General features: G+C 46.6%; 1 protein-coding gene across 6 annotated transcripts in view; it reads right to left on the bottom strand.

Moving 5' to 3' along the window:
* Positions 1-269: 269 nt before the first annotated feature.
* FAM168A (family with sequence similarity 168 member A) overlaps positions 270-21,594 on the bottom strand; it is a 198,909-nt gene continuing 177,584 nt past the window's right edge. For all 6 annotated transcript variants that reach the window (XM_055282898.2, XM_055282893.2, XM_055282896.2 and 3 more), the window contains 5 exons: positions 19,982-20,107; positions 11,264-11,406; positions 9,332-9,506; positions 7,354-7,484; positions 270-6,578 (listed from right to left, as the gene is read on the bottom strand). In XM_055282898.2, the coding sequence (XP_055138873.1) occupies positions 7,372-7,484; positions 9,332-9,506; positions 11,264-11,406; positions 19,982-20,107 (557 nt within the window). In that variant the 3' untranslated portion in view covers positions 270-6,578; positions 7,354-7,371. The remainder of the gene's footprint in view (positions 6,579-7,353; positions 7,485-9,331; positions 9,507-11,263; positions 11,407-19,981; positions 20,108-21,594) is intronic.

Here is a 21,594-nt window from a genome sequence, read left to right on the forward strand (position 1 = left end):
TCTCAAAAACAAAACAAAACAAAAAAAACAACTCGGGCCTTGCTTGCTCTGAGATGGGCAGAACATGGGACTTGGTGCGTGGGCTATGGAGCCAGAGCAAGTGCCAAATGTGAGTTCTAACTAACTCTGCCCCTCACCAGCTCTGTACCCTCGGCCAGGGTACTTACCCTCCTCAGCTTTCCCATCTAAGATGGTGCTCACAACAGGGCTCACCTCACGTGTGCTGTGAGGACCGAATGCCTTAACAAACATGAGCAGCAGGCACCAGCCACACAATAGATGTCAGCTTTATTGAGCAGATGGTTCAATGGATTTCAACTCTGAATGGCCTCACTGTGCTCCCACATCACACACTTAGGGTAGGTGCTGAAGTTGCCACTTACAGCTCCCCAGCAGCTGTGAGACCCTTAGGGCAGACCCCTGTCAGATCACCTGTAAGATGCACCATAGGTTTTTCTTGACTACTGAGAACAAGTTTAGCATCAACTTGGGGAGAAGCCCAAGGGACTCACTGGCCCAGGACAGTCCTCTGTGCCTCCCTCCCCAAGAACCACTCAGTCTAGTCACCTAAGACTTTTTTTTGGGGGGGGAATTTTTTTTTAATAGTTATTGAGTGTTCTACAGCTTACAGTAAATATCATAGTTACAAATTCTTGGCTTCAGTCTTTCTTTCAGAGTGATCACTGTCTGATCTTCAAAACAAAACAAAAACCCAAAAGAATCCAAAACAACAAAACAAAACCAGATTTACACTTCATACACACAAGCGAGGCCATGGGGCTTTCCAATCTTTATACTCCGGACCGTGTTTTGAAAACACCTATAAATTCTTTGATCAAACTACTTGGAAGACACTGGTCAAAGGTTTATTATTATTATTATTATTATTATTATTATTATTTTAAATTTTTTTATTTCTTTTTAAAATGTGAGTTCCAATAAAATTTAAAAATTAGATTCCAACCTGTAGATTAAATGAATTAAAAAATACAAAATCATATACAACGCTCTCTTCACAGGGATGTTACATGCCATGAGAACAGGTTTCTCTGTCATGTGATATGAAACAGGGAAGCAGATGCCTTGAAGTCAGGATGGGGACAGGCCCTTGGGCCTTTCAAGATTCTTACAGACAACTCCAAGTAGCTAGAGGCCTGGCCTTACCTCCCCTGGGTAAGGAGGAGCTTGAGTAACACCATAGATCCAGACTATCTGGCTGACCCGAGGAGAAGGTCTCTGGGACAGTCTCCCCTCTTTCCCTGACTCTCTTAGGCCCGAGGAGAAAGGCTGGGGCTTGGAGATGCTGGTCTTGCTGGGGTCAGGACCAAAGCTGATTTCACCCATTTGATTCTTATGGGCCGGTACTTATCTGCAAAGCTGTTATACCTGTTCTCCTTAGGAAGGAAAATCCCCCCACTATCAGTGGCTGGAATGGGTAGAGGACCTCACTACCACAGCAAGGATATCCAGGGACTGACTATCCATGTGGCCACAGGGAAGCAAGTGCTGTCTTGTCCCTTTCTAGCTTTGTGGCAGCCAGTCCCAACTCCTGTGTGCCTCGGTTGGCCTTTGGGTTGGACTCAACAGCATGCACCACAGAAGATATCCACTGGAGAAACTGAGGGACTGGGACCCAAGTCTGGCTTAGGTAGGGCTGGCCATGGAATGTTGAAGCTGGCCTGCCAGGGATTTTGAAGGCTGGGCCCTGGAACCATATAATGCCTAATTTCAGAAACAAGGAGTTTTCTAGGAAAGGGACAGATGGGTAAGTAAAGGACAAACCCTGCAGCCCACCTGGCATGCCTGCCTGCGCACTCAGAGGCTCCGGTGTGGAATCCCATCAGTTAGTCTGGCGTGTTTCTTCAGCTCTGCGGGTGGGTCCCACTGGCCCACTCTACTACTGCCCCTCTCTGGATTCCCAAGCTTGGCAAGCAGCGGGGGCCGCACAGCCAGTGGTGATGTGAGAGAATACAGGATAGAAAAGCAGACTTCCACATATTTTCACTTAACTGCAATTGAGGAGGAATTCTGATACAGATGGTGATATATAAGACAAAGTTCACAGGGCCCAGAATGGGGCCCGTCCCCTCTGGGCACAGAACAAAGCTGAGGAATTTGATATGGAAGCTCTGGGCCTCGCTTAGCCAGTGCCTCACTGGGAACCTGGATGAGTCCTATCTGTATGAGGAGCCAAAACTTGGTGAGCAAGGGGCCTGTTCTTTTATACTTCATGTGATTCCTTTCTGAAGGCCATCAGAACAAAGCAAGCCCTCCAAAGAAGGACCCCCGACCTCTGGGAACGGGGTACCTCAAACTTGGAACAATTTGGGTGGCCAGGGGTAAGGATGCTCAGAGTCTGGTTCTGGTCCTCACCCATTGGAAAAGCAAGCCCAGGGACTTCAGTCTGTATGCTTTTGGCCAAGGCTACACCAGATCCCCTTGAAGTACCAACTCACTGGATCTGGACAGTGGGCAGGCTCTCGGGTTAGGAAGCCAGGTGCGCAGGCTTACCAAGGACATGGGTCTCCCAATAGAAAGATGCCTCGTGCTGTCCTTGAATGTGTCTTCGGTCCTGGGCATTGTGACCCCAAAGTGTTTTGTCCAAGTGAGGCCTTTAGTTGCAAATTCTCATCCTCTTTGTACTGCCAGCTAGATGTGCCTCTGGGTCCCTCCCCAAGGCTCATTACAGATCCTGGCCCAAAGCAGTTCACACAAATCTGCTCAGCTTAGAGCACTGGGCTTCCCAGCTCTATAAAGTACAGTTAGCCCCTCCCTCCATGCTTGCCAAGAGACCCAGCAGGTAGCGGCAGAAAGAGCAGAGGATTTGAAGAATCACTTACAAGCTGTGTGACCTTTTAGCAAGTCTCAAGCCTCCTGAGCCTTAGTTTCTTCATTTATAAAATGGGGGACTTTGGCAACCAATGTCAAAGTACTTTGCATACCAAAAAAGCTCTGGACAGGTGTGTGTGTCTCTGCTAAATATTCAGGAAAGAAGATATACATTATAGGGTCATTGCCAGGTAAGAAAAAACAGCAACTGTCCTATCTCATGAGGAATAAATTAAATACGCATTTTTTTCAAAACATGGCAAACTATTATGTTTCAGGCTTTCACTATTTGCAGGCAATCCAGCTCCCAGACTCAAACTTCTTGGCCCCAGGCCAGTGAGGAGAGGGGGTCAGGTAGAAGTAGAGGAATTCAAAAGGGTTGGCTGGTGAATGGAGCCATCTGTACCCCTGATCCTGGCCATAGGTGTTGCACCTGGGGAGAGGCAGTGGCATGAGGAGGAGAAAGGGGTTTGCATCCTGGGGCCAGTGCTATAGCTTACTGTCAGGCAGCCACATCCCTTGTCCTCTCTTGCTTGCCTGCCTGCCTTCAATGAGACGGCCCTTCCAGCTCTGACTTTTTGTCTAGCTTGACCACCGTGCCATCTAGAATCTTTGGCGGTATCTACCTATAGTACCTCCCACTAGATCTCTGTGACCTTACCAGTAACTGTGCCCATCCTACTGGAGGCACATGACTGTCCCTGCTCTCCTGGGCTCAGTCCTTTTGCAGTGACTCCCCAAGCTTGGCTAGGCTTGTGGATCTCCATCACAGCAAGAGGCTGAGGCCGGCTGAACTGGGGCTCATACTGAAAAGGGGGTGCTGGACCTGGGCTCTTCCAGACCACAGCCTTTCAGTGCCTTATTTTCACCTTGGGGCCCCCTTTTGCTCTTGAATTACACAGTAGGGGCTAAGATAGGGCACAGAGCACGGATGCTTCAGTACATGAGCCTGTGTGGGGATCAGATGGACGGGAATGAGACAGCAGACAGCCTGGGATTCGAGTGGCTCTGTCACTTATTAGCAAGTCACTTGACTTTTCCAAGTCTTGATTTCCTTATGGAACAAATAGGAGAAATAACCTCTATTTCATCGGGTTAAACCAGATAATTTATGTTCAACTGCTCTGTGAACTGTGAGGTCCAGCTATTAGGTTTACTTACTGGTGTAGAAAGAACCAAAGTTACAAGGTCATTCCTAGGTCTCCTCTTCTTCCTTTCTCCTCTCTGTGGTTCCACCCCAGCCCACACGGAGGCAGCAGGGTTCTGGGAAGCCTGGTGGATACCACCATCCTGCTCACTGTGGGCCTGTTCCCTTCCATAACCTGTTTCCTCATTTGTCAATTGACTGTAGTAACTCTAACCCTGTCCCTCTCAGGACGAGTACATGAAAGGCTGTGAAGTGCTCTGACCTCTGTGATGCACCTGACAAATCCAAAGGTTTCTATTATTATTATCATTATTATTATTATTTTGGCATTTTTCAAACACGTATGACATAATCTAGAACAACCTTCACCCACCTTTACAAAACCAAAGAGGGTGGGAGGAGGTATTTGCAAAAAGCGAATTAACACTGGAAAACTTTCTATTGTTTTAAAGTGAAACCTCATCAGCACCCCCAGAACAGATAATTTAGAACAGCTGAATTTTTTCTTAATGGTCCTAAAGTTCCTCGGAAGCCCAGGAAGGTGGGCCCCCAAACTCCTGGTTCTAGGCCAAGGATGCTGATGGGCTTTACCCTCCCGGGAATGGCTAGACAGCTTCTGAGCTCCTTCCAACCCAAGGGTTTCCTGATTTTTCCCTCCCTTAGGGAGACATGGGAGGTTGGGGTAAGGATATGTCCAAGTTTACGTGAATTTAAAATGAAAGCAGTTTTTTAAAGTCCCAAATGTTGTCAGTGATCCCATTTTTTACAATAAAATGTTCGTGCCCCACCCCCAGAGGGGCTGCTGGCCCAGCCAAGCGCTGGGTGCCGGAGGCTGCTGCTGGGCAATCCAGGCTCCTGGATGAGACTAGCAGGGACCTCCTCGTCCCAGGGGTCCCTCTTTTCCCAGATGAGCCTGTCTCCTGGGCCTCATCCTCCTCTCCTGATGACTCCCACTGTCTTCCTCCTCTTCCTCTCCTCTCGGGATGAGGGGCTACCGTCCTAAAAGCATGGCTTCTCCTTTTCAGCCAGTCCACCTGCTCCTTCTCCTGGAGGTGGAGTCAGGTACAGGACGAAAGTTCCAGATGTCTTCACAGAACTTCCAAATGCTATTTCTTCATTTGCAATTTCTGTTCCTGCCATTTGCCCCCATGTAGCCTCTGCCCAGTCTTCAACCCCCACCTTTGGAGTCCGTGGAGGAAAAGAGCAGAAACAGGAGCCCAGAGACCATTCCAGACTCACCAGGTACGGGCGCTGCCGACTTAATTTTTACAAAACCAAGCCAATCCGTCCCTAGGTAAATTTTTGTAAGCAAGGTGCCCACTAGGTAGGAAGGCTGCATTTAATGCTAATTTACTGTAAGGTCTAGGGAAGTCCTTTCCTCTTCTCTGGGCCTCAGTTTCCTCATCTGCCAAATAGGGAAATGGATGAGATGATTGCTAAGGTCCCTTCAGTTCCATGAGTCTATGAAATGTTTATTGCTATTGCTTTTCCTTCACTATCCTCACCTTCAGAGCTGCCAGCACCCACCTGGAATGTGGTTCCTTCACTTGGGCCACGAATGGCACAGGTAACCAAGAGCTTGGCCTGCCTGCAAGCTCTACGGTCAGACAGGTGAGTCCTGGCACTGGGAAGGGCAAAAGGAAAGGGAGAGAAATGCCTTAGGTTCCCACTCCAATCAGGAGGAAGCTCCTCATCAGAGTGGGTCCATGACAGCTCAGAGGCTGAAGTCTGGATGACACAGGGCATCCGGCCTTCCAAGGCCTCGGGATGCTGGGATCCCACCACCCTGCAGCCACTTGGCAGGTCTAAGGACAAAATCACCTTTTGAGGAAGTGCCAGGTCAGTTAACATCACTGTGCAAATCAGAAGGTCCAGGGCCAGATGCTTTGGCCAGAGACCTTTCAAACCAAAGCCATGAGGCAAGCACCGCTCCTCCCTTCTTCCCTCTCCTTCCCCAGAATGCCCTCCCTCCCCCCACCCTCCCCCAAATTCTAAATATTTTTTTCCCCAGGTTCTCAGCCTGGGGTATTAAGCTGCTAATAACACTCCTACGTACTCAGGTGGTTTTGTTCTTGGTCTGTTGCAATGGTTCTCAGGAGACATTTCATTTGTGTCCGGGACATGGGAATGTCCTGAACTAATCTTGCTTAAGAAAAAACAACCAGAACACTCCCTTAGAGATGTAGCCTGCTCAACACCTCTGAGTTCCTACCCTGGACCACATCTGTTTATGCTCTTCAAATGGAATCCAGCCTTCAGATGAACCACTGCAATAAACCCTACTCTCTGCTTGACTCTAGACTGGGATCCCCAGGGACAGGACAGTTAGGGAAGAGCAGAGAGGACATGGCCTGGTCAGGTAGGAGGAAGGGGGTAGAGCTCGAAGGGCAGCGGCTAAGAGGGGGACAGTCGGGGAGAGGCAGGAGATTAGAAAAAGCAGCTTTTACAAAAACCAAAAATAAAAATCAAAACCATTAAAGATGCATAAAGTGACCCTTGCATTTCCGTTGTCTCTTCTTGCAAATAGAGGTGGTGCTGCTAGGGAACTGCTCCAGCACCGGTGTAAGACTTGAGTAGTTGCATACAATGTGTGACTCCAGATCTGTGGAGGGAAAGGGGAAAGAAACAGTGTCAGTGATATTCCAGAGGCTTCTCCCCTCAACTCGGGAGCCCTCAATGGAGCCTCTGTGCCTTCCTAGTGAAGCTGCCCGCTTCCCGCCTGTGGAAGTTGTTGTGCTCTGGTACCAAGAGCCCTGGAGGAGATGGGGGAGGCCAGATGATGTGGTGGGCCAGAGGATTTCAAAGTGACATCCCTCGAGCCCTATGGTTCACTGGCACTGCCTCAGGAGCTGCTGAGGGCACCAAGGAAGCCAGAGGTCTTGGTCAGCCCAAAGCCTCCAAACAGCTCCAACCAAAGCTCTAACATATGATCCAGGCAAGAGTTCATTTGAAGAATGGGGCCCATAGTTAAAAGAAGTCCGAAGACCATAAGGTAAATGGCACAGAATTTAGTACTAGAGAACTGAAGTTTAAGCCCCAGCTTAATTTTTACTGGCTAAGTGATACTGAACTACATATTTATCTGTAAAATAGAGCTAATGATCCTTATTTCACAGAGCAACTGTAAGGATTATGAGATAACATAAGCAAAGAAATAGCTATTATTATTTCTATTATTTAGATTTCAACAAGCAGTCAACAGAAGTGATAGCTATTATTAAGAGCGATATTATGGACCTTGGAGCAGGAAAGCAACGGATAACTTGACAGCTGTTACCTGCCCCAGCTGACACCTGTGCTCCAGACCCAAACCAGGGACTTTGAGGCAGTTCCTGTATGTATCCCCCTCCCACTTCTCTCACCCTGGCCACACTCACTTGGATGGGCTGCAGGCTTTACCAGTGTGGGGGCACGTAGCTGTACGCAGGGGTTCCTTGGGTCCTATATGTTGGCATGGAGACAGGGTGTGCCCCAATCGCTGTGTGCTGGGGTGTAGTCAGCAGGGTACCTGAGCATCCAGAGAGAGAAGAGTAACCTGACGAGGCTGCACCAGACACAGGAATGAAGAGGATGAAGCTACAGTCTTTCGCATGGCTGCTCCCTCTGCCCAAATCCCCCATCTCCCTCACCTTCCTGATGACCTGTTGTCTACCCTTCTCCACCTCACCAGGCTTCACCTCCTTAGGGGAATCTTTTCTGATGCTTGAGGACAGAATCAATCACTATTCTAAGTCCTCCTTTTCCTTTTTTCTTTGAGACGGAGTCTAACTCTGTCGCCCAGGCTGGAGTGCAATGGCGCGATCTCAGCTCACTGCAGCCTCTGCCTCCTGAGCTCAAGCGATTCTCCCGCCTCAGCCTCCTGGGCAGCTGGGATTACATGTGCCCATCACCACGCTTGGCTGATTTTTTATTTTTACTAGAGATGGGGTTTCACCATGTTGGCCAGGCTGGTCTCGAACTCCTGACCTCAAGTGATCCACCCACCTCGGCCTCCCAAAATGCTGGGATTACAGGCATGAGCCACCACGCCTGGCCTTCCTTTTACTTCTCTTTGTATGCTTCTGTTATTGCACAATCATACTGAGTAGTAATTGTGATGTCTGTGGTTGTATTTCCCACACTCACCTGGGTGTTCCTTAAGGACAGTGTTCTGTTCTGATCTATTGATATTGGGTTCCCAGGACCTGAACAAGGCTGGCACTGAGTAGATATCCAACAGTTTGCCAACTTGTTCTGGGGAGTAAGAGGCCTCAACCATACCCTTACGTTAGGGACAGAATAAAATCCAAATGTTCACTCTACCCCTTGTACTTTCTTACCTCAGATGGTGTCCTAGCTGGTTCTTTAGAAGTTGGGTCTCTAGGCTAGGCATAATGGCTTGTATCTGTTACCCCAGTATTTTGGGAGTCTGAGGCAGGTGGATCCCTTGAGCCCAAGAGTTCAAGACCAGCCTGTGCAACATAGTGAAACCTGCCTCCACAAAAAAAAAAAACACAAAAATTAGCTGGGTGTGGTGGCGCATGCCTGTGGTCCCAGCTACTTGGGAGGCTGAGGTGGGAAGATCACTTGAGCCCAAGCATATTGAAACTGCAGTAGGCCAAGAGCGTGCCACTGCACTCCAGCCTGGGTGACAAAGCAAGACCCTGTCTCAAAAAAAAAAAAAAAAAAAAAAAAAACAGTCCTTGGGGACTTCTGCTTTTGTCATCCCTCATAATTATTATAATTATTGCACAGGTCCTTAAGCTCCTGCCTAATAAAGAACATTGCCCCTGTGTCTTCTTTTTTGGCGCCCCTGCTGTTACTGGAGTGCTAGCATCATCTCTCTCCCCTAAAGTACACTGACAGCCTCCTCACTGACCTACTTGCTTCCAGATCACCCCTTCTAATCCTGTCTCCTCTGCAGCCAGAGAATGTTTAAACCTAACCACATCCCTGCCCTGCTTGACCCCCATTGTGCGCAACAGAGGTACCACAAGGTATTCAGGACTTTCCACCATCTTATCCTTGCTAGCAATCCAGCCACCTTCCAACTCCAAGCCCCTATTTCCTAAGGGCCTTGGCTCCATTCCTCCATTCTGTGAACATGCCATGTTCATGTTTTCTGCACCGCCCTTCCCTCTTTCACTTCTCTAGTTAGCCTGTGTTCACCCTTTAAGGCTTAGCTCGATATGCCCTTCTTGGTGAAATCTTCCTCATCCCCATAGACAGATTTAGAGGCTCCTTCCTCTGGGTTCCCAAGCCCCCTGGCACAGGATCTCTTGTGCTGTGGTGCAGCCAATTCTATGACTGTGTTCTCTGCTCCGTTTTGAGTTCCTAGAGGAAAGGGATGGACACTGATGCAGATGCTGCCCTCACCTGCTGACATTGCCATGGTGGTGCCTGCCACCATGCCCATGGCCACGCCGTTGGTCCTCGGGGCGGCAACAGGTGCCGGGTAGATAGCAGAGGGAATGCTGTTGGGCTGGACGACCGTGGTGTGGTGGATGACATGAGGCTGGGCAGCATACACCGGCTGTGTGTAGTAGGCTCCCTGGGGGAAAGAGGTTGAGGTCACATAGGCATTTGGAGAGGTAGGTGGGATATGGAGAGAGCAGCACTGGCTGAAGGACACAAGGTCCGGACCCCAGCTGGGGCTCTGCTTGTCTTACTATGTGACTGTGGTCAGTGCAGTGCTGGGCTCAGCTTCTGGTCTGAAAAATAAGGCTCTAATCCTGTCCTGCCTTGCTCCTAAGGCTGCTATGATGATCTAATGGGATAAGAGCTCTACTCCCTTAACCTTGGTTTTAGCATTTTAAAATGTTTTATCTTACTGCAATGAACTTTTATAAGCTGCCTAAAATTTAAAGTTAGGAATAACAATCAATCAGTTACCAAGCATGTGAACAGGGCTGGTAAACTCCAGAACACATACATGAAAGGACAATTAGTAGCAGTATCATAATGGTGTAAGTGCATGTTGTAAAAAAAACAAAACAAAACAAAAAAAACAGTACATGTTGAAAAAAAAATGGCGGCCGGGCACAGTGGCTCACGTCTGTAGTCCCAGCACTTTGGAGGCCAAGGCAGGCAGATCACTTGAGGTCAGGAGTTCAAGACCAGCCTGACCAACATGGTGAAACCCCATCTCTACTAAAAACACAAAACAATGAGCCAGGCATGGTGGCGCATGCCTGTGGTCCCAGCTACCTGGGAGGCTGAGGCAGGAGAATGGCTTGAACCCGGGAGGTGGAGATTGCAGTGAGCTGAGATCATGCCACTGCACGCCAGCCTGGGTGACAGAGCAAGACTCCATCTCAAAAAAAAAGAAAAAAGGAAAAAAAAAGGCATACCTGGATAGCATTTCCCAGGATGTCCCTTACTAGCTATTTCCCTTTAGGTAAAAAGGTAAGGATGAAGACAGTGGTCCAAGGTGACTCCCAATGCCTGAATCACATGACTGCTTCCTGCTGCCACAATCCACTGGCCCACTGACTTGTAGGGGAAGTAAACAGGAGCCCCTGAGATCATCTTAATTCAGAAATCTTCAAATGTTTCTACTAAATGAGATAAAAAAAAAAAATAAAACAAGAGGCTTGAGATCAATTTAAGTTTTGTCTTCTACTCTAAAATATAGCTGTTTTTTAAACTAAAAATATATTCTCCTCACCACTTATATTTCCTATAGAGTTGTCACTCCAGAAGAATGTGTCATGGGTGTGCTAGAGCCCCATATGGTCCCCTGTCTCATACCAATCCTGGAATGCATACATCCTCTATCTGAAGGAGCCCAGAAAGGCCCAGCAGGCACAGAAAGAGAGAGTAACTTGCCCAAGGTCACAGAGGACACTGGTGGCAGAGCCTGTGTACTTTCCTCCTCCCCACTCAGCTCACAGACTGAGGAAGGGTAGATGTGGGGGTTAGGGAGAAAAGACCAAGACGTTGAGGTCTCATCTTGACCAACCAATAGCTCGTGGTGTAACCTTGGACAAGTCATTCCCCTCTTTGGGTCTCAGTTTCCCCACTTGTTTAACAAAGGAGTTGAGCTAGAAAATCTCTGAGGGCCTTTGTCCTCTGACGTTCTGGGCTCTGTTAATCTAAATGACTTCATGCCTACCCCCTCTAGGGGCTGAGTTGGAGTGAGGGAGTAAGCAGACTGCAGGGATACTGCTTCAGTGATACAACAAGGACGGCTAGCCAGAGCCACAAACTGTCCTCTCCTTCCCTCACTTCCTCACCCTACCCTACCACACTGCACCCAGGTTGGAAGCTCCTCTACCTGCAGAAGAGGTGGCTTTGACATGTACCTACCTGGGCATACAGATTCTGCTGGGGGTAGGCACTTCTGATTGGATACATGGCCGTCTGATAGGGGTTGGGTGATGGGGAGTAGGGGGGTGGAGCAGTATTACTCTGGGTCGGTGGGACCTTGTATGGTGTCCCCGCAGTATATCCTGTACCAAGGCAATAAGAGAGACTTCCGGTTAGTTGGCAGAAAAGCATTGCTAGAAGGCAGCAGGTCCCAGTCACGACTCCCCAGACAAAGATGGGCTGAATCCAGGCTGGAAACAGAGATGAGAACAAACAGAGAACAGGGCTCCACCCAGAAAGCCCTGGCCCCAGGGGCAGCTCCCTCAGTCCTGGTGCACAGGGCTGCATGGATGATTCTGGGCATCTTTTCTTTCTCTGGGTCTCAGGGCTCTCATCTATAAAATAAGAGGCTAGAACCACATGGTCCCTTTTAGCTCTGACAGCCTGGGGTTTGGAGCTGTCTGTGTGAAATGGGCAGGTGCACAAAGATGGAAGCCCTCAACTCACTTGCTCTTTATTGCTACTCTATCTACTTGCTTTTCTGTCTTCTCACACAGAATCCAGGGTATCTTTTTGCTGCTGTTTCTGTCTTTCTCTCTTTTGCTCTATTTCTTTTTCTCCTTATCTCTCTCTCTCCTGCTCTCTTCTTGGACTTCCCTCCATCATGTTCCCTCCCCTCCCCACACAAAACACCATTCGGAGACCCTCATCTTCTGGGATGCTGACCATACAAACACCATTCAGAGATCGTCATCTTCTAGGATGCTGAAAAACTTTGCTCTGCAGAGTTGGCTTCTCCTTCTCTCCTGGGCTCTAGGGGAAGGCCACCTCTGCCTGAAAAGACCTGAAGTCAGGGATCACAAAGATTCACATCAACCTGGAACCTGGGCCATGTCTGTCCCTCAGCAGGATGGACAAAAGCTGGAGCTAAGAATGGGGCTGAGAAGTCAGGCCCCAAGAAGCTCACAATTGCCCATGTAAATAAACTGTGCTGCCTTTGAATCCTCCGGAAAAGAGTGACAGATCCTTCGTTCACAGAAAAAAACTTGAAACATGAGTCATTCAGGAACAAGACTGTCTCCTTTTAGAATTACAAAATGGAATCATTCTATGCAACCCAAGTGATCATCAAGGGACCCCAATCCTTGCACTTTCCACAAGGGGATCCTGGGCTCAGAAAAGGCTAGTCTTTTTAATAACTTCTCCTAAAGACTCTAAACTCTTCTAAGTTGAAGGGACAGTGCCTGGGGACCTAGGCTTTGAAGACCTGCTGGGGAGGTGCTGAGGTGGCTTCTTTCCTGTGATTCCATCTTTGCTAGGTCTAGCAGACCTCACTGAACCTCTCTGGGCTTCAGCCCTTTCACCTATAAGATGCTCACCAAGGACCCTTTCAGCTCCGAGGTGCTGTTTCTATTATACAATAAGGGACTAGGGGCAGAGTGGAGGGAGTGCTTTATTGGAAGAGAAGACATCTGGTCTTCAGTCCTGTCTTTCCCCCTAATTTTTGGTGACAATTGTCAAGTCATTGGGCCTTAGTTTCTTATTTTGTGAAATCAGGTGGCTAAGAATGAAGATCTCTTACTAAACAAAAATTCCATGGTTCTAAAGATCCTAGGTCTCTTCTACCTTAACCCCAAGTAAAAGCAAACTACCACATGGTCACAAATCTCTCTCAGTCCACATCACACCTCTTTGGCTTGGTACCCCCCTGCCCCTGATGACTCAGGAGGATAGGAGAGCTGCTGCACAGCTGCCACAAAAGTCAGCCTATTCCCTGGATTCATGTCATTTATTTTTTCACCTGCAGATCCATAGTTTTTTCCATAGTTTTGTGGTCAAATATGCTTGGGAAATAAGTAGCAATGAGGATAGAGTGGAAAGTACATATGAAAGAGAGGGAAGTATGTTAAAGAGAAGTAGAAACTAACTGGAAGTGGGACTATGAGCTGAGTGAGAAGTCTAGAGCAGATTCCTCAGAGTTTCTAGATTATGGAGCTAATCATAAAATGTGGTCATAGGAGGTGAAGCAGATACTGTGGGGGAAGACAGGGAGTCTAGCTTTGCAGATGTCTAAAAGGAACCATCTGATGTGTACGGAGACACAATTTACTTATCTATAAAATAAAGGGGTTTTATAGATAAACCAGAGATAGACATTTCCCAAATGTGGACAACTGACTACAGATTCCAAGGGATCTTAATAGTTGTTTTTGCCAAAGAAAAGGAAACAAAAGAGTTCTATAGTCCCATATGTAAAACATAGATAAACAGTTAAGATTTTGTTTTTATTCCATGACCCTGGGAAGTTTTTAAAACAATAGGGTAGGCTGGACATGATGGCTCTCACCTATAATCCCAGCACTTTGGGAGGCCAAGGTAGGAGAAGCACTTGAGACCAGGACTTTAACACCAGCCTGGGTAACACAGACAGACTACATCTCTAAAAAAAGAAAAAAACAGCCAGGCATGGTGGCTGGTGTACTCCCCAGCTACTTGGGAGGCTGAGGCATGAGGATGGCTTGAGCCCAGGAGTCTAAGGCTGTTGTGAGCCATGATCACAACACTGTACTTCAGCCTGGGTGACACAGCAGGACCGTCTCTTAAAGAAGGTGGGGAGGTGAACTGTGAATCTCTAAGATGGGAGTATGGATGAGACTATTTTCCAAATTAATTTTACCACAGAATCTTTTATTCATACTATAAACATTTAAAACAATTAAATTTCAGCCATGTTTTTTGTAACTGAAGCTAGTTTTGATAAAGTTATATTGTAACACATCCACATCCATTCATTTACATATTGACTAAGGCTACTTTCCTGCTACAATGGTAGTTACTGACAGAGAGCATATGGCCTTTTTAAAAGCCTAAATATTTGGCCCTTTACAGGAATGTTTGCTGACCCCTGATTTAAAGGAATATATCAAGGTGTAGAGAAACCTAGCAGAGCTGAAAGCATCCTTTTTCTATGCAGGAGAGTAGGACACCCCTGAATCAGAAGCTGCCTGTTTCTGAAAGCTCTGTAGCACAGAGCCGCAGTTATGAGTAGTCTGGAGACAGACTGACTGCCTGGGTCCAAACCCCCAGCTCTGAGACTTAATAGCTATAGGATACATCAGTCTCCTCGTGTATGATATGGGAACAGTAATGGTACCTACTTCATTGTGATAAATACATTAACTGTTAAGTAAAAAGCACTTAGAACAGTACCTGACATATTAGAAGCACTTTATAAAGATCAGCTATTATTATTTTCTCTCTCACTTCATAGAGACAGTAAGCTTCTGTCCTAAGGGTATGCAGGCAGAGCCTGATCTGAGACTAAAGCTAAACTATGACTACTATGGTCTGTCCCAGCTTGGAACACAGACTCCAGGATTCTAAGATTCTAAAATGTTATGGCTTAAAATGCCATGATTTTATGATTCTTTAAAGTTAACAGGCCAACAATGCTGATGACTTTCCTTTATGCTCCTGGAGAATGTGCTCTGGAATTTTTCTCTTCCTTGGGGAGGCTGGATTACCCACTCTATGCCACAAGGACAGCCATATTACAAAGTGGTGAGACTATCCCTCTGAGGAAAATCAAAAAGCTCCAAGAGACTGCAGTAGAATTTGGTTCCCACATCTAAGAATAACCTTGTCTGAGAATGTTTTCCTTTCTTTATGTTATGAAATGAGACACACACATACTCAGAATACAAATCAGTAGCCAAAACACCCTTGGCAGCCAAAGAGATGATGCTGCAGAAGAAGGCTTGCTTGTTTGTCCAGACAGTCTGAGATAGGAGAAGCAGAACTGCAGAGCTAGAAGACTCAGAGATCATTAAGACCAACATAAACATTTCACAGATGAGATAATGAGTAGTTGCTGAAAGACAGAGCTGCTTGTGAGGATCTAAGACTCAGTGCTACTTCCTCTAACCACAGTGGTTCTCAAGGTTACAATTTGTCAGGAGGATCTTCATGAGGCTGGAGAAACTGCCTGGGGGCCCTCATCCTAGGTTCTGTCAGTAAGTCAGGTCAATTCCTCTCTCAGGGAATATCCTCATTTGGACTAGACAGTATGAGAGAATCTTTCTAGTGCTAACATTCTAAGTCTCTGAGCATTTCAGAAGACTTTCATGAGGAAATCATTGCAGAGGACTTTCCATAATTTACTGGTGGTCCTGTCAATACTCTTGAGGAACACTGAAAATTCCCCTGGAGCTATAGCCTGAGCTTGGGTAACACAAAAATCAGGGTTTATTACTTTATGCATCTAAGTAAAAGAAGCTGTTGGGCTTGTTGCAAAAAAGTCTCATAGATTTTGCCCAAATGAACTTAGACTCAATTCACTCACTGGAGGCCTGGCTATCGTGAAGGGAATTCTAAGTCTGAAGGTCACAGAATTGAGACTTTGGAATGTTGTGCCTGAAGGACATTAGAGGTTTATATTCAACCTCCTCCTTTTCTGAGAAAGAACCTGGAGCCCAGAAGGACAGATTTCCCCCAAATTGTACAGCACATCTGTACAGAGCTAGGCCCAAAGTTCAGGGCTCACCCTGCCCTAGGCAGAGCTCTTGCTGAGTTAAAGTCTCTGTAGTCCAATCTTGGGCATTTAATATACTGGCCTTTGTTGTCCCCATTTCACTAAAGGCAATATCATGAAAGAAAAAAGGAATTCGATCACTGGAAGTCCCAGCTCTGCCTTATAAAAGAGGCTTTGTTTATGATGTCCTATTCTTTCTCTTAGGTTCCTAAACATAATTTTAGAATCAAATGGGATAATAAAAAGAGTATGTACATTAACAAGATAAAACCTTTTCAGCCCTTTCTGCAATCCTTTTTCACTGTCATAAATCTTTTTCAGTTGTAGAAGCCCTACCACTTTCAAAGGCATTGATCCTTGCATCACGGATGCCTTTTAGACCAATTGGTTTATTGATCATCAGATTTATATGTCTGGACAAAATAAAGCTCTATGTCTGAATATCTTGCTTTGACTCCTAAGACTCCTTGTTGGTAGCCAAGTAAGACAGTGATGAATAAGTAGGAGACCTAATTACAAACAGGCTTAGCAAGTATCAGTGAAATTGAACTGAATTTGTCAAAGTGCCCTGAATTTTCTGTGGTACTAGAAGCCACAAAATCTGAACGCTGGGAGGAATCTTTTTGAGTATGGGAGGGCCAGTCAACCCCAACTGCATTAAAAAATGGCACAGGTTTATACATTACTTGCTTGAAAGAGAGGTAGGCTAAGCATGGTAGCTGGTGGGCAGACAGCTTGAGCCCAGGAGTTCGAGACCAGCCTAGGCAATGTGGCAAAACCCCATCTCTACAAAAAATAAAAAAAATTAGCTGGGCATGGTTTTGCATGCCTGTGGTCCCAGCTACATGGGAGGCTGCGGAGGGAGGATTGCTTGAGCCTAGGAGCTTGAGACTGCAGTGTGACGTGACTGTGCCACTGAACTCCAGCCTGAGTGACAGAGCTAGACCTTGTCTCCAAAAAAAAGGTGGGGGTGGGTACATTTTGGTCTTTTTCAGGGACTGTGATAGCCTGTCTAGGAGGGAACAGTGGGATGTGGCTGCTGGACACTTAATGGGATATCAGGAAGATTTCAACATAGTAGAAGGCAAGGCCTTCTGTTACTCATACTTTCTAACTGTGGAAAGGGTTGCCTCTGAAGGGAATGAGTACTCCATTTTTGGAGATGGTTTGTTGGCCAGCTACTGTTAAGGGCAGCTAGAGAGGTGGTCCCTGTTGGGGTGGAAGACGCTGAGTACACATCATCTTGCTGAGAGATAAGGAGTCTAATTGCAAGAAAGAACCTTGGAGATGATTTAGTTCAGTTCCCTCATTTTGCAGTTTGAAAAATCAAGGTCCAATGCATGGATATCAATTATCCAAGGTTACACAGAACCCAGTCTAGAATTCAATGCAGCTTCCACTCCAGGCTGCTTTCTGCTACACTACAGTAGGTGTGCCTATATGCGTCTATATCCAGATGTTTAGATGTAAGAGAGAATATGTATATCCCTATTTATATACATATACATATATATATAAAATCTTACGTATGTTCATTCATTCTCCCTGAGGTATCTGGAGAAACTCCTTATGGCTGACATAACTCTTTTTTTTTTTTTTGAGATGGAGTCTTGCTCTATCGCCCAGGCTGGAGTGCAGTGGCGCAATCTCGGCTCACTGCAAGCTCTGCCTCCCGGGTTCACGCCATTCTCCTGCCTCAGCCTCTCTGAGTAGCTGGGACTACAGGCGCCCGCCACCATGCCCAGCTAATTTTTTGTATTTTTAGTAGAGACGGGGTTTCACCGTGGTCTCGATCTCCTGACCTTGGGATCCGCCCGCCTCGGCCTCCCAAAGTGCTGGGATTACAAGTGTGAGCCACCGCGCCCAGCCTCCTCTTTTTTTTTTTGAGACGGAGTCTCGCGCTGTTGCCCAGGCTGGAGTGCAATGGTGTGATCTCGGCTCACTGCAAGCTCCATCTCCTGGGTTCACGCCATTCTCCTGCCTCAGCCTCCCGAGTAGCTGGGACTACAGGCGCCCGCCACCACGCCTGGCTAATTTTTTGTATTTTTAGTAGAGACGGGGTTTCACCATGTTGGCCAGGATGGTCTCGATCTTCTGACCTCGTGATCCGCCCACCTCAGCCTCCCAAAGTGCTGGGATTACAGGCGTGAGCCACCGCACCCAGCCGGACATACCTCTCTTAAAGAGTAAAATCAATCTCATGAGAAAAGTCATTAATCGAATCTTAACCTGGGTGATACCTTTTTCCGGCTGTGCTGCTTACTAGCTGGGTGGCGTTGGACCTATTACCTTTCTGAGCCTCATCTTTCAAACTGGGATGAAAATCCACCTAAATAACTCAGTAGACTGAGTGTAGTGTAGATTAGAGGGTGATTATGAAACTATATTTTACAAAAGGTGAGTTACATTGTATAAACATAAACTGATGTTGACATCTAGGGGCAATGAAAACTTGAGAAAATGACCTTGGATGTTGATATGGTTTAGATGTTTGTTTCCTCCAAATGTCATGCTGAAATGTAACCTCCAGTGTTGGAAATGGGGCCTGCTGGGAGGTACTGGATCATAGAGGTAGATCCCTCATGATGGCTTAGCATCATCCCCTTGCTGATGAGTGAGCTCTGATTACTTAGAGTGTGGCACCTTCCCAGCCCCTTGCTCCCTCTCTCACCATGTGATATGCTGGCTTCCTCTTTTGCCTTCTGCCATGACTGTAAGCTTCCTGAGGCCCTCACCAGAAGCTAAGCAGGGGTTGGTACCATGCTTGTGCAGCCTGCAGAACTGTAAGCCAATTAAACCTCTTTTCTTTATGAATTACCCAGCCTCAGGTATTTCTTTATAACAACACAAGAACAGACTAACACAGATGTTTTAAAGAAAAGAAAAAAATACAATGAATTCTTCTAGTCTACTTACTTAGTAGAGTAATAATTTGTGGAACCACACACTATCAGGCCTTGTCTGGAATATCCCTGTGAGGGCTTGTCCAGCCCTCACAACTTAAGAGAGAAGTTCTCACCACATCCAAAGTCAGTCATTCCTCTATTGAACAGCTCCAACAAGACACAAAGTTCTTCCTTAGATGGAGTCAAAATGCCACTCAGTAATTTCATTTTTTTTTTTTTTTTTTTTTTTTTTTTTTTTTTTTTTTGAGACAGAGTCTCGTTCTGTCGCCCAGGCTGGAGTGCAGTGGCACGATCTCAGCTCACTGCAAGCTCTGCCTCCCGGGTTCATGCCATTTTCCTGCCTCAGCCTCCCGAGTAGCTGAGACTACAGGCGCCCGCCACCACGCCTGGCTAATTTTTTTTGTATGTTTAGTGGAGATAGGGTTTCATCGTGTTAGCCAGGATGGTCTCAATCTCCTGACCTCGTGATCCACCCGCCTTGGCCTCCCAAAGTGTTGGGATTACAGGCGTGAGCCACTGTGCCTGGCCGCCACTCAGTAATTTCTAATCATTGGTCCTTATTTCCCCAGTGGAACCACTTTGTGTTAAAAATTAGATGTGAAGGTGACAACATCAGTTACCCTACTGAGCCTCAGGATGAATACAACCAGTCTGACTGGCTAGCTGGTTTCTGGCCTCCCTGAAGACTCCTCATACACACCTTGGTCCCACAGTGCAGCTTCCACTAGGGCAGTGTTTCTCATACAGAGGGCAGTTTTGCTCCATAAGGGACATTTAGCAATGTTTAGAAACATTTTTGGTTGTCACAATGAGACTTTCCTACTGGTATGTAGGGTAGAGGCCAGGGATGCTGTTAAACATCCTATAATGCACAGGACAGCGCCCCCACAACAAAGAATTATTTGGCCTAGATGTCAATAGTGCTGAGATTAAGAAGCCCTGTGCTAGAGGGGAAGCCCTCTCTGTCCAAAGACCCACAGACCCTCAAAATGTGCCCTCTGTCCTTTCCCCCTAAAATACAGTAACAGTCCTTCCCCAATCAACTTGTTGGCCAGGTGAGTATTTCCTTCTCCCTCCCTCAGTGCTTTGTGTCTCCCCAAAGCTGAGTGCATGATGACCTTTCCTGAATAAGGAGGGCCAATTTTTTGCCTGAGTAAAAGAACCTCTTAAAACAGTATTTATCTCATAAATGTCATCTTAAAAAGCTCCCTTTCCTTTCTTCCTAAGAAACAAATCAGTCCCAACCAAGGGGAACAAGGAAAGGAGACAGGCTGTATTTACTGAAAGCCGCAGAGGATGCTTGGTAAGTTCGGTTCTCGGTCCCGGTGTCCACTGGGAGGTGGAAGGTGCCTTCAGTGCCACAGGAAGACGAGTTCTGTGGCCAGGCCTGTTTCATCAGCAGAGTTGCTTAAGGGAAGACACAAGAATGGCATTAGGCAGAAATAAGAAGTGGCCACCACCAATCACAGACAAAAAGCAAGGGTCTTGTGCTGGACAGAAACATAAAACCCACGGGGCCTGTTCAGACACACGGGATGGTCAGCCTTTCTGAGATGGTTGAGTGGGTTAGGAGGAGTGCTGAAGTATGTTTCCAAATGATTTGAAATCAAGGAAATCTGAACTTATACTAAAAGAGTCAGGACTTTCTACCTACTACTAAAACCACAAAGATGCCCATGCATAACCATCTCCTACTACCTGACACTGTGGCCTAGGGCTCTGGTATATTCCTCAACCACTTTCTCATTAATGTGTAGCAACTTGGGAGCCTTTGTGTGTTCACCAGATCAACTGAGCACTCTTTGTTGTCTGAAATATCATCTGGAGGTATATTTATAAGCTGCTTTCAAAGACAGGCCCACAAATAATGACCACATTACATGAACCTTGCTGGACTACCATCTCTTCTGAAGGGACTGAGCTGTGGCCATGGTAGCTTAAAAGGCACTGGGCACTGTGCTGCACTGAACCGAGTTAGCCAGTGGGGCACTCCTTGCTAATAACTCCTTCTCCTGTACATCCAGCTGAGGCCAGACAGACATACTTCTTGCATACCCCTGAATATCTCCTACTGAGGTGTTACTGGGTGCCCCACCTGGGATATTTCCTCATGAATTAGAGGTGGTCCTTTGGGCCATTAAGAAAGCACATATGAAATTTGGGGTAGGTATGAAATACAGATGAGGCCCAGTTTAAGATCTGCAGAGACTTCCCAGGCTGACTCAAAGCTCAGCTCGAGACATCTGAAGGATACTTCATATGTTTTGGAAATGGGGAGTGACTCAAAAAACTTACCTTCATGGTGTCCTGAGGGGAAGAAGAGAAACAGAGTTCTGAAGTGGGACTTGCCTAACTTTTTAGACATTTTCCTTGTTATAATTTCAAACACTAGAGAGGAAACTTTCTTGACTCAAATTACTGTTTATGGTAAAAAGAATAATTTTAGCAACATCTTTTCCACTCAAATAAAGTCTTGGGGGGGTCATATAGTATATTACCACTCAAATAAAGTCTTGGGGGTGTTATATAGTATATTAGCAGAAGGTGGGGCTGCATTGGCAATACTTAAAATATTTAAATAAGAGGCTAAGACAGGCTGTTATGAGAATAAAGTATGCCAATACACTCTCTAATTCCACTAGGACAAGGACATTCTACCTCTAGAGAGATCCCATAACCCCTCTGCCCATTCAGGTAACAGGTAATGCCTCTGGTTCCTTCGATCCCAGAAGTACTGGGGCCAGAGAAGGTCAGGGACTGTGCTGCTTTTGTTGAACCAAGGCTAGAATTATGGCTATTATAGGCTGACTCTGCGTTTGCATTAATGGCCCGCGATATATACAGCAGATGCTGAGAAATGAGAAGGAAATCATGGGCAGGAAAGTCACACTAAA

This window comes from Symphalangus syndactylus, chromosome 6 (assembly GCF_028878055.3).
Source record: "Symphalangus syndactylus isolate Jambi chromosome 6, NHGRI_mSymSyn1-v2.1_pri, whole genome shotgun sequence".
In the NCBI taxonomy this organism is placed as follows: Eukaryota; Metazoa; Chordata; class Mammalia; order Primates; family Hylobatidae; genus Symphalangus; species Symphalangus syndactylus.